Source organism: Podarcis cretensis, assembly GCF_951804945.1.
Source record: "Podarcis cretensis genome assembly, chromosome: 7".
Lineage (NCBI taxonomy): Eukaryota > Metazoa > Chordata > Lepidosauria > Squamata > Lacertidae > Podarcis > Podarcis cretensis.
This window is the reverse complement of record NC_137176.1, coordinates 58,099,602-58,112,101: the sequence shown is the minus strand read 5'-3', so window position 1 is coordinate 58,112,101 and position 12,500 is coordinate 58,099,602. Positions and strand designations below refer to the sequence as shown.

The 12,500-nt window shown below is 39.9% G+C and overlaps 1 protein-coding gene across 1 annotated transcript in view; it reads left to right on the top strand.

Annotated features, from left to right (window-relative positions):
- Positions 1-8,584, top strand: part of CYP7B1 (cytochrome P450 family 7 subfamily B member 1) — a 109,255-nt gene extending 100,671 nt beyond the window's left edge. Inside the window, exons 5-6 of the mRNA XM_079984628.1 lie at positions 1,147-1,325; positions 5,604-8,584. Of these exons, the coding sequence (XP_079840754.1) occupies positions 1,147-1,325; positions 5,604-5,891 (467 nt within the window). The 3' untranslated portion in view covers positions 5,892-8,584. The remainder of the gene's footprint in view (positions 1-1,146; positions 1,326-5,603) is intronic.
- Positions 8,585-12,500: the final 3,916 nt, after the last annotated feature.

Sequence of the window (12,500 nt, the reverse complement as noted above, 5' to 3'; positions counted from 1 at the left end):
TCACAGGGCTTCACATACCACTTAGGTTTCTCATATATTCCAAATAAAAAAATGAAAGCAACCATCTATTGAATCTTTGGTGAGAGGGAAGCTCTGCTTTGGGGCTTTTGATAGGTTTTTTTTTTTTTTTTTTTTTTTTTTTGTAAATATAAATTTTCACACTGATGACTTGAAGGAGTCATGCCGCCTATTACGGCGCCCAGCCTTGCTGGTGGAAAGATAGTCAGTTTTGATTATAAAGTCAGAGATGCAGGCCCAGACAGCAGCTACATGCTGGTATGCATGCTATCAGAATGATTTATGCAAATTATGCATATTATTCCCAAAGGAATTCCTCCTCAAACTGCCAGGATAAATTGCCGGAAATTAGCCATAAAATCTGTCGTGCTAGGAGCAAGAGGTGAAGGCCACTGGGAAAGCAAGGACATTTGCCTTCTAGAGCCTTCCAAGTTAAGGTGGGCTTCTGGAAAAAGGTTTGGGATTTGTGTCAAAACGTTGTGCTGTATATGGGCTTCCCCCCATTAACTTGTCAAAGCTCCACACCTAATTTGAATTTGCTCAGCCAGCAGTAGATATTATGAAGCGTTCCTTAATTCCCAATATTCTTGCCTCGCATATGACTGTAGGGTTATTCAAGTAGATGGTTTTGTAATGCATGGCTGCAGTCTTGCATGGTTGTGTGTTTTTTTTTAAAAAAAAGAACAGGCAGAACAGAGCCATTGAAGCTATGCCTGGTATTTGTTCCCAATCCCTGAAATGTATGGAAATGCATAAAAGCATTCATCTCTTTTGATTGTGGCGTTTTCAACATGATGCCCAAATAATGGTTTTTCCACCCAAAACCCACTGCACTGCCTAGAGCCTAGCTAAATTCATTGACTCTATCGGGAAAGATTATATTTAAAAGTTCAGAAGTGCTTAGCTTCTTCTCTAGCCCTCTGGGAAAGTTTATTACCTCTTTTTAACACACACACACACACACACACACACACACACACTCTGCTTTCTTTGCCAGCCTGCTCTAGTAGACCTGTCGAATTTTGGCAGCTGTAGCAGCTTATAACTTCCAATCTCCTTCTATATCTTTAATGCTTTGGGGTTCTTTCTCTCTCCCCCACCCCCAAATTCCCCTTTATTTATATTCAGAAAGTGCTATCAACGAGAGTTTCCGATTTTGCTCATCTTCCACAAACATCCGCATCGCCAGCGAAGATTTTATTCTCAAGCTTGAAGGGAACCAGGAAGTCAGCTTGAGAAAAGGAGATTTGGTAGCAATTTATCCTCCAATTCTGCACATGGACCCCGAGGTCTACGAAGATCCCAAGGTAAACATTCAGCTGCTATTAGACATACCACTTCAGGCACATTTCAGCAGCCAGGCATTTTGTAATATAGAGAGCTTTAAAAAAGAAGAAGAAAAGCGGGGTGGGGGGGGTGGAGAGTGCTGTTCCTTCTTGTGGAACAAATCTTCCTACTTTCAGATCTTTTCAAGGTGCCTTCAGGTCAAAGGATTCTTGGCCTGGAGAGAGAAATATGGTGATGAGGGTGACTGCTACCCCTTTGAGAGAAACTGACAATTGTGCCTTGACTACCATAAACTTGAGGCTAAATGTAGGCTTTGTTTGGAAGTGGATCATTGGATGCCCAAAGAAGGCTGGATAATAGAAGGTGGCTTAAAGAGCAAATAATGTGGGCCATTTAGCTAAGTGCCCCCAAAGCATCATTGACTCTCTAAAGCCCCTATAATAGCGGTGTCTTCTTGAGCCTTATGCTTTTTCACCTCTCTTTATAGGGATTGGCCCTTTAGTGGTCAATTAGTATGGCGTTGTGAACTCAAGATTGTAAAGCTGTTGCTCGGCAGTGAAGCTTTGAGGGTAATTGTGTCATCTCCTTGTATTTTTCCCCCATCTGAAGCAAAAGTTAATGAATATCAAAGGCTGGAAATTAATCCACCCTAGCTGAGCCTTAATACAGCTCCAGAAGTTCATCACCTGCATGCAAATTGCATAGTCATGTTCCCTAGATTTTGACTGAGAAATTCTTGTTAGTTGGAGGAAGATGGCCACAAGCAAACAAAGATTTATGTATTTATTAAACAAACAAAGCCATGAAATGACTACTGTGGATTTACATATGTCATGTATGACTCTGAAGAGCTTTTCTCCTTTATGATACATAAAATAACTGATTATATACACTATACTAACATGTAAAACCCTAAACAACTTGGCACCAGGTTACTTGAAAGACTGCCTGTCACTGTATAGACTTGTAAAATCACTTGGATTATCTGGGGAAATTTTACTTGTGGCATCACACAGAATATCACAGGTCTTTGATCTGAAAACAAGCATTGTAAGTTATTTCAAAATGTTTTTAATGTGTTTTAATATGGTAACTAAATTATTATTATTTTCCACCATTGTTCCTGCTTAAACTCAGAAGGCAGAAAAAGCCCTTCTTACATTTGTACTACTGCCTCTGTGTGGCTTTTTGACTGAGTCTGCAATCACACTAGTTATGGCATATGAGCATAGCATTACTTAACACTTATTTATTTATTTCATAAAATTAAGACACAGCTTAACTGTAAAAACAAAAACCACCTTGAACTGGTATACAAAGAAAATCAAACAATAAAATTACCAGGAAAAAAAGAACACTTTGAGACATTCAAATGTTAAAATCAGCAATAAAATAAAAACAGATACTGTAATAAAATGCATCCACCTTCTACATGTCTGGGGAGGCTTGTCTACACAAAAATGTTGTCAGCAGGTACCAAAAACAGTACAGCCATACCTTGGAAGTCAAACAGAATCTGTTCCAGAAATCCGTTCAACTTCCACAACATTCGGAAACCAAAGCGTGGCTTCTGATTGGCTGCAGGAAGCCAATAGTTTGCAAACCAGAACACTCATTTCCGGGTTTGCGGCGTTTGGGAGCCAAGGTACGACTGTACAGTGAAGGCACCTGCTTGGCATCAATAGGCAGAGTTTCAGAGTACATTCTGCGACACTAAATGATCCATTTTGTCCAAGCAACAGACCTTATAACAAAACAGTCAACTTTATTCAAACAGCAGCAGTGCCGGATTTACATATAAGCTAAACAAGCTATAGCTTAGGGCCCCACTCTCTTGGGGACTCCCAAAAAAATTAAAGGGGAAAAAACTGGATCTACATTTCCAAAATAGAAGATAAAAAACAAATAAAATAAAACCTACATACAGCAACAGTGGTTTGTGTTGTGTAGGCCCCTATGATGTAAGTAATGGGCCCCACCTGCTTTGATAAAATACATATTTTGTTATGTGCAAATGGCTTTAGATACTTATTAGGTCCATAAATTACCATACAGCATATATTCAGCACAAAAAAGTGACAATTTGTTGTTGACAAAGGACAGCTGGACATATAAAGGACCCCATTACCTTCAGTAGCTTAGGACCTCATCAAACCTAAATCCAGCCCTGCACAGCAGGTATAAGGTAGGGTTACCAGATGTCCCCGGTTCCCGGGGACAGTTGCCGGATTTGCAAATCTGTCGCTGGGAAACATGGCAGCAGCTGCTTCAGTAGCCTGGAGCCAACTTCTGGATAAACCCACAAAGCTAGCTGTGAGTACAATTGAAATGGATAATAAATAAACAAATATTGTGCTTATTGCAATTGTAATTTGACTTTCCTCAGTAAAGAAGCACTTCCTTGACAGAGGAAGTCTGCATCTTCCAGAACATCTTGAAGGATATGCATTGTTTACATTTTTTAAAAAAAAATCTCTCAAAGCTTCTACTGTAAGAGCCACTATGATGGGGTACACCATTGCCACTTCTGCTTAAGTTGAATTTGTGTATCATCAATCAAATTTGAATTATTCTTTAATTCTTTAATTGCTTTAAATTAGGTTCCAGAAAACAAGACAAATGAAGATCAGACTAGAGCCATTGAGTATTTGCAGGCTTTAGGCTCCAATAGAGGGAAATATGGTGCTTCAATCTGGGCTATTACTTTTATATATATTTACAGCAGCTCATTTTTCACACAAACTGGCACTGACATAAGGAGCTAGAGAAGTCAACTTCCTTCTGTGTCCTGTCTCTGATAATTTGTGATTACCACTTTGCTTGCTGATTATTTAACATGAAAGTTACTTAGTTCTCCACTAAAGAGGTACTAGCCTTTACTTAATTTGGGCAAAAGTCTCAGAGTTCCTTATGCTCAATGTTATTCCACCCCAATCCTTAATTGTTGGGCCTTTTTTTCTAATTTTGCAGTAACTACTTTTCTAATTTAAAATTAACTAACTTGGATTGTTGAGGGGAAATAAGTCCCCACTTTGGATTTTCCTAGCTACTTCACAGAGAGACACTTCAAGACTCACAATACACCCTTTTCACACAAAAATTCTTGTCTGTGGACACATGTGTGTTTACAGGGTTGCACAGCTATTGTAATTGTTTTCCATTACTTCTTTGGGTATTATGTTCCATCGTTTCATGTAAAATGAATTCTAATTAGTGACATGAAGTAGAGTCAATTCTCCTTTTTTATAAGTTTTGGAATACTAATCATAGTTTTTAGTTCTGGAAAGGATCTGACAAAACCAGGATCATCACAGTTCAATAGCCTTTTTGCCCAACATCGTTTGTCATGAATGGACTAATGCAGCCTATAAATAGTGTACTAGGGCTGCAGTCCTATACACACATTCCTGAAAGTCCTATTCAGCTTAATTGTGGAACGATATGCATAGGGTTGTGTTGGAAAAATGAAAGGATGTAGCCAGTGGCAGAGGAAGGCAGGTGCAGGAAGTTGCGGGCCATGCCGGATGTCATCACTGGGTGGGGGTGTGTGTGACAAAATGAGTTGTTTTTTTAAAAATGGGCTCATGAAACTTTTTAGTTCAGTCAACAAATGTAACGAAACGCGGCTGGCACTGGGCACCACACCACAGGAGCCTACACTTACCACGGGGCCTGCAGCTTGCCTGAGCCATGCATCTCTCCTGGGAGTGACGTCGTGGCTTGGGCGCATGCAGGCTCTGTGCTGCCTGAAACAGCAGTGTGGGGCTTGCATTTGCCCACCGCCTCTCCCTGAGCCACCCTACAGCTGAGGGGGAGGTGGCAGAGAGGTTCCACACAGCAGGCCCCACCCCAATGGGCGGCTTGCCCCGTCCCCGGCTACAGGGCACGTGCGCTGCACTGGGCACCTGAGTGGCTAGTTATGCCACTGGATGTAGCTTGTCATCAACTGTTTGTGTGCACTCAACTCAAGATCAGAAGGAGCAAAGTCAGTAAGAGTCAACTTGTGTTGACCGCATTCTGGGAAACAAAAGCGCATGAGTTGAGTCTAAGATATGTGGGGAAAGTAATATGGCAAAATGTGCAGCCTCTGGATGTGATTCCAGAGTTGAACTCATAGCTGTCTCCCCAGAGCATTTTCACAGTGCTTAAGACAGAGGTACCACCTGGCCTTCTAAAAGTAGCACATATAGAAAATAAATCCACTGCTTATTCTTTTTTGCTTTTCAGATCAATCTTGACATCGTTGTAATCACTATATTTATACAACTATATTAATGCTCACATTCTCTATTTTTCAGAAGTATAAATTTGATCGTTATGTAGAGGATGGCAAGAAGAAAACCACCTTCTACAAACAGGGAAGGAAGCTGAAATACTTTCTGATGCCTTTTGGCTCTGGAATCAGCAAGTGTCCTGGCAGGTTCTTTGCAATGAATGAAATTAAGCTGTTTTTGGTTTTATTGTTGACATATTTTGATGTGGAAATAACAGAAGAAAAGCAAGTTGGACAAGACAAGAGTAGAATAGGTCTTGGTATACTCATGCCAGACACTGACATTGCCTTTCGTTACAAACTAAGAAATTAATACTCTAATACAGTTTCCAACATTACAAATAACTTACTCAGGTTTTGTTCTGTCTTTTTGCACTATGGTTGCCATATCTTTCTGGTGTCCTTACAATTGTGGATGAGGGAGGCTTGCCAGATTTTGATAATATTTTTTTCATATTGCTGCCATTTTAAGTTAAACTTTTGATGGGATGGGTGAAATATTCTATTTCTACAAGTTTTCTATCTGCATCAGTGCCCTCAGTGTGGCTACTTTTTTTGTAGTACAGCTCCTAATGTACATGCTGTATGGAAGTGCAGGAGATCAGAAGGCACAGTTATTGAATTGTGTGGTGTAGCTGCTTGGGCTGGCAAAGTACCTTTGTCTGCCTCTTCCACAAAAGTCTCTCTTATTTTGGCACTAAGACTGTCAAAGTGCAAGTAGATAAATAGGTTCCGCTCCGGCAGGAAGGTAAACGGCGTTTCCGTGCGCTGCTCTGGTTCGCCAGAAGCTGCTTAGTCCTGCTGGCCACATGACCCGGAAGCTGTACGCCGGCTCCCTCGGCCAATAAAGCGAGATGAGCGCCGCAACCCCAGAGTCGGTCACGACTGGACCTAATGGTCAGGGGTCCCTTTACCTTTACTATTTTCCGTAAGAACACTACTCAACATCAACAAAACTTGCTTCTAATGCCCATTCAGTCCTTTTCCACAAATTCATCAAAGAATCAAATTCACATAGAATCTCATTTGGGATTTTGAGCACTTTTCTAGTTGGAAATTAATATAGTGGAGGGACTGAGGGTTTCGTTTTGCTTTACTCTAAATATTTGGGGGCAGTGTTTATATATATATATATATATATGATTGTCCAACTCATTCATAACATTTCTCTTTGTAAATGCATAACCAGAACATAAAAATATTGATTGTGTGAAACTAAAAAAATGATTGTGATACCCCGCCCTTATGGAAACAGAACTATACTAAGTGCATATCCACTAAATTTAAACTCAGAACTGATTCATCATAGTGCCTTCACAGACATTTGGTGCAGGACACACACAGTTCTTACTATGCAGACCTTCTCTTCCCCCTTTAACCTGCCCATTCAATGCAGCTACATCAGCTTGCAGGAGGAGCTAGGTTTTAACTTGGAACCATCTCCAACAACTCTTCCTTGTGGGGAGTAACATTAGAAACTGTTGTCTAAAAAACAATCTTCAGCACAAGATTGGGGAACTTCTGAATTGATGGAAAATCTATCTGTGGCTTTTGAGACGCTTGCACTTTGAAATAGGCTTTGCTTTTTTCATATAACTTTCTTGATCATATTAGACACTGATGGTGTTGTAAGTCTATGGACAAATAAGTTCTACCACTACATATCCAATAATAGCTCACATCTGTTTCACCCTACTATGTTGAGCACAGACACTGTTGTGTCAGTGTGGGCTGTAAGATGTCTCTTACTAGAGTTATGATCAATCCTTCTTTGGCATCCTTTTTGTTAGCAACTGTGAAAAATGAAAGCAGGTATTTGTTTTCAGCACAACCCATATTTTGATTCATGCTGTGCTTTTAGGATTTTGAATTTTAAATATCACGAGTTGGAATATAATATGATAGGATGTTATGGCACTTTGTCAAAGGCAAAGCATACATCAGATTAATCACAGCTCTGAAGCTGAAGTGCCTCTGTGGGAACCAATAGGAGAGCATTTGTAAATGTGCAAATGAAAACTAGAGAAGAGATCTCTCAAAGCACAATTGGCTGCTAGGTGCCCAGCTGCCATTCAAACCCTCTCTGCGCATAGAACATACTGGGAAGTGCTAGACAGAGCCCCAACCCTACAGAATAGACTCATCAGATCTCAAAATAGATTTTGCTGAAGTGCTTATGGCTGAGTCTTATATTTTTATAACTGCTACCACTTTACCAGCTCATGAATTACTAAGTTTGTGGAAATTCCTTCAGCAACTTTTCTCTGTAACTTAAATTCCAGGACTGGTCTTCTGGTTTTTTTCCATGGCAGCCAGTTCATGGCAAGAGCCTGTCAGAATGAAGGGGTGGTATGGGAGAGGAGTTTCATGACAGGAGATTTGGGGGGGGGGGGGTTCCCTACTCCCTGGCATATGTGTTCTCTTAAGGATACAGGAACACATTCCAGGTGAACATCAGCCAGCCTTACAGAGCAATGAAGCTAAATGACAGAAATGTATTATTATGAACATTCCCTCGAGCATTCACAAAAATCAAGAAGTCCACTGTAAGGTAAAGTAAAACTTTTTGAAACAGTAAGCATGTACAGATGCTAACAAAACAGTTGTCCTAAAATTTTTCATAGGCAATATAACTGTAAGCACCTCGACTCTGGAGACCCACTGTGTTTAACAGGACTTACTCCCAGATATGTGAGCATAGGATTACAGCCCAAACTTATTTTGGAATATTCGCTTGGCCTTATGAAACTGAGAAGCACAAAATGCAGAGTACGTATTAAGTAATTTATTTCAGTAGGAGAATGTAGGAAATAAATGCTTTGCCTTGTTTTCATTGGACTCAATAGTGCCTTCCTTTGACTGCATCTTCCTAGAGTTTTATGTGTTTATGTTTGCCACATCCCTACCAGGATATTCTTACAAACTGACATAAGTTGTATCAAATCTTCATATCAATCAATGATCTACTATTTTTTCTACTAATAAAGTATCTCTGACCTCATAAAAGTTTGCCTCGTTATTATTAACTGTTGTGCCATTAATAGACCCCATCACAAACCGGCATTTCTAAACAATACCATTTGATTTTACTTTTCATTTATATCATGACATTTCTGACGAACTAGGCTGAAACTGACATACACATCTGAGATGCTAATTATCTATTTTAAAATGCCAGCTAACTGATCGATTCCTCCATACCACTATTAACGTGTCAATATATAGGCAGATAGCAGGAAATATAACCAGTTTCTGGAGGCAGTGGTGATGGTGATCATACTCTAGCACATGGTTTCCCAAACTTGGGTCTCCAGCTGTATTTGGACTACAGTTCCCACCATCCCTGACCACTGTTCCTGCTAGTGAGAAAGATGGGAGTTGTAGTCCGAAAATGGCTGGAGACCATCATTTTGCAGTATGTTTGTGAATTACCCTGAGAATATGATGTAAGGAGGAGACTGAAAAAACTGATATGCCCTTGGATGAGAAAAAAGTACTCCGTTTGGGTGGAGGAGCAGGTTCAAAGGCTGCTGGCTGAGCTATCTTCCACTTAGAGAAATCTCAGTATGTCCTTCTGCCTTCTGCCTTCCAGGGATCACTTCAATATAAAGGTAATCTTTCTGCATCCTTTACCTGTGGACATTTTGCTGTTGATGGTACATGTGTTACATTCTGCCATATAAGTCAGTAAAATGAAAAAATAACATTTACTTGCAGTTCTTATAAGTATACATATATACCTGTACAATCCACAAACTAATTCAGTTGGGAATAGTTCTGATTCCAGCCTGCTTAATCCCATTGACTTTAATAGACTGATTACTTCAATCCAAGTAGCCTCATACAATAAATGGTGAGAATCCAGCTATTGATGAGCCATTCCATAATCTCTCCATTGCCTGTAATCTTGTGACCTCCGTAATAAAATATACCCTTTACTGATCAAGACACGCAGGACTAGATATCACTTAGCCATTTAAAAATACACCATTTGTGCATGCCTGGTGAGTTGACAGAAAAATTATTTGGTGGCCAAACAGCATGCATAACTTTGCAACATTTAATAAATGGACTTACATTTTGAAAATCATTTAGTACTAAGCAAGTCATTAAGCTACCACTGTAACTTTATACTAAAACATGAAATAAGCTGCACATTTTGGTCCTATTCACACAATCAAGGTATTTTGGTCCTAATCAAACAGCCAAGATCCTAATCATACAGCCAAGGCAGAAATAAACATAATAGTAATTTCCCTGTATGATATCCATAGCTAATATTTGCCTTGACATTATGTATACAAAGTATAGTAAATTATATGATATGTGCAAGATAGCTTTACTTTCATTCACTGAAACTAAAGGTCTAAATAGGTTACAATACTACAAATAAAATATTGACACTGGGTGCATTTATATTTAAGAGTTGGAAGTTTCCTAGTTATAGCATATTTCCCTCAAAATGATGGCTTTACATAAGCATCCGTCAAATGTGTTATACAAGCAGGTAAATCATTTTTTCACTTTTTAAAGGCTTTATAATTTCTAGCTTACCATTTATTCTATGCCAGGAATGACTGGGTAAAAATATGGTGGAGGCAATGTGGTCATAATTAGGCAATCATATTAAAACAATTCTATCAATATTTTACTATGGATCACATCTTTCATTGTGAAGTCTCTGTATGTTCAAACATTAATCTGGTCTCTATGATAGCAGATCTATTTGTGCCTGCATATTTTGTAGTTCCTAAAAATTAAACTTCATTTCTAACTTGTAGTGCAAGTACATGAAAGAAATGTATTTTGAAACCACAGTTCTAAATTAGAATGTCAAACTATTTTAAAATGGGTGTAGATGCTTAGCCTCCTTACTGGAACAGGGGTAAGAAAGCCCATGCTGTCAGATACAGATTAGTAAGTATATTATACCACTATGGGTGATATATTTTCAGCACTTGCTCTTATCACTTCACCAAATAATTGCTGTTTTAATCTCAAGTAGACAGGAAGTCAATACTTTTGTTATTTCTTGCCTTATGAACTACCCTAATACCCACACAACACCATCAATTTGCCCACAGTTAATTCCTAAAAGTGACTTATATACGGAACCGACATGTATGATTTGTTTAAAATGTAAAGTGAAAGTGTCTTAGTAACCTTTATGAGAGTTTCAGCAATGCTTCCCTGTCTCCTTTTTTAGAGGAAATGTCATAACTTGCAATGCAACATTCTGATAAATTTACTCTCAATTCTAGGAACTAATAGTTAAAAGATAATTTACTCCTAGAAATTTCTGGGTAGCAAAACAGCACTTGCATCTCAAGGTATAGCATCTTTTCCAGTTATATAAGCTAATTGTGGTTCTAGTTTTCTCCAACACTTTGCGTATTGTTGTATACTGCAATATTAAGATACATTGCCAGTCATTCCAAAACATACCACTTTTATTTAGTAGCATGGAATAATTTTAACAGACTTGACCTTCCGGAATGTTATCCCTGAATTCCTAAAATATAAAAACTGACATGAATGAGGAGTGGGTGAGTTAAAAAGACAATAGTAGGAAATACTTCCCCTGCCCCACCAAAAGGACCCTATTGTCATAACCCTAATAACAAAATAGCTCTTAAGTGCTTGATCCTTTCTTAATATTTGGTTGACAGGTGACTAGCAAATCTACAGCCCAATTCTATGTCCTTTTCCTCAGAAGTAAATCCTATGGAGCTCAATGTGTCTGGCTCTCCAGCGAGCGAGCACAGAATTGCAGCCTCCAACTTGCTTAATTTTTGTGACCTTTTAAGAAATGTGTTTTTAAACATTTTAAACAATTACATGAGACATGCTTCCCTTTCAGCTAAACCATTTCCCCCTGTCATCTACCATTTCAAATTATTCACACATCTTAGTTCTTATATGTGTGTGTGTGTATATGAATTTTAAAATGCAGCAATAAAAGTGCTTGGAACACATCATAAATTTACTTGCTATTTTACTGCACAGCTCTGAATCGTGGTGAGCCGACAAGGGCAACCGTAGGGCTATTGCGGGGAGGGGGGGATTTAACTCCTTCCAAGGCAGGGCGTTTATAAGGAAAGCTAAGCCCATTAGGAGACGCTTGCTCCTAATGGCACTTTGCAATTGAGCTGATCTCTGGTAAATTGTTATGGAGAGGTAACCCCTGCCAGCTGGCTTACACTTCACCACCTCTTCCTTTACTACCACCCTAACCAAGTTCAGTTGCGGTCCTTAGCCTGAACCTGGTTACTAGTCGTCCTGATTTCAGTAACGTCACGATTCTAAGACTCTGGCTTTTGGCAGCGAGCGTCAATGGAGTTTGCAAAACAATGCAAGAACTAAGGCTGTGGGGACAAGAAAGTAAAGTAAAATATACAGTGACCAGTTCCAACCCACCGAAGTAAAGGAGGGCGTAGCTGGCCTGGACTGGGAAGCTAGTGTGGCTCCTTCAGTGTTGGGGTTTCCTTTCCTTTAGGTTTAGACATGAATTCCATTGGAATCAGCTGTGCTTAATCCGGTGCAAGGAACTTGGGGATCGTCGCGGGGCGGGGGGAGTCGGTGTCCCACGTTTTAAGCCTGCTAGAGCAGAGTTATTTATTAGAGGACGGGGCCGGAGAGAGAAGGAAATACACCCATCGTTGCAAGAACGAAAATGTTATCCCCTGCGCTTTGCAAAGTGGGAGCTGAACGCGAAGCCTAGAGGGGGAAAGTTCGGAAGAGCAACGGCAACGAAGAGAGCTACCCTTTTGGCCTGGCCATTGCTAGGCTGGCAAGTCTGGTAGGCGGCGCGGGAAAGAAAAGGAAAAACGCACCGCTCAGCTATCCCGCCCAAGCGGATAATAAAGGACAAGCCGCGCGCCAAGGAGACGGGAGCGAAAGGGTGGCTCCGCGAGCCTTCCAA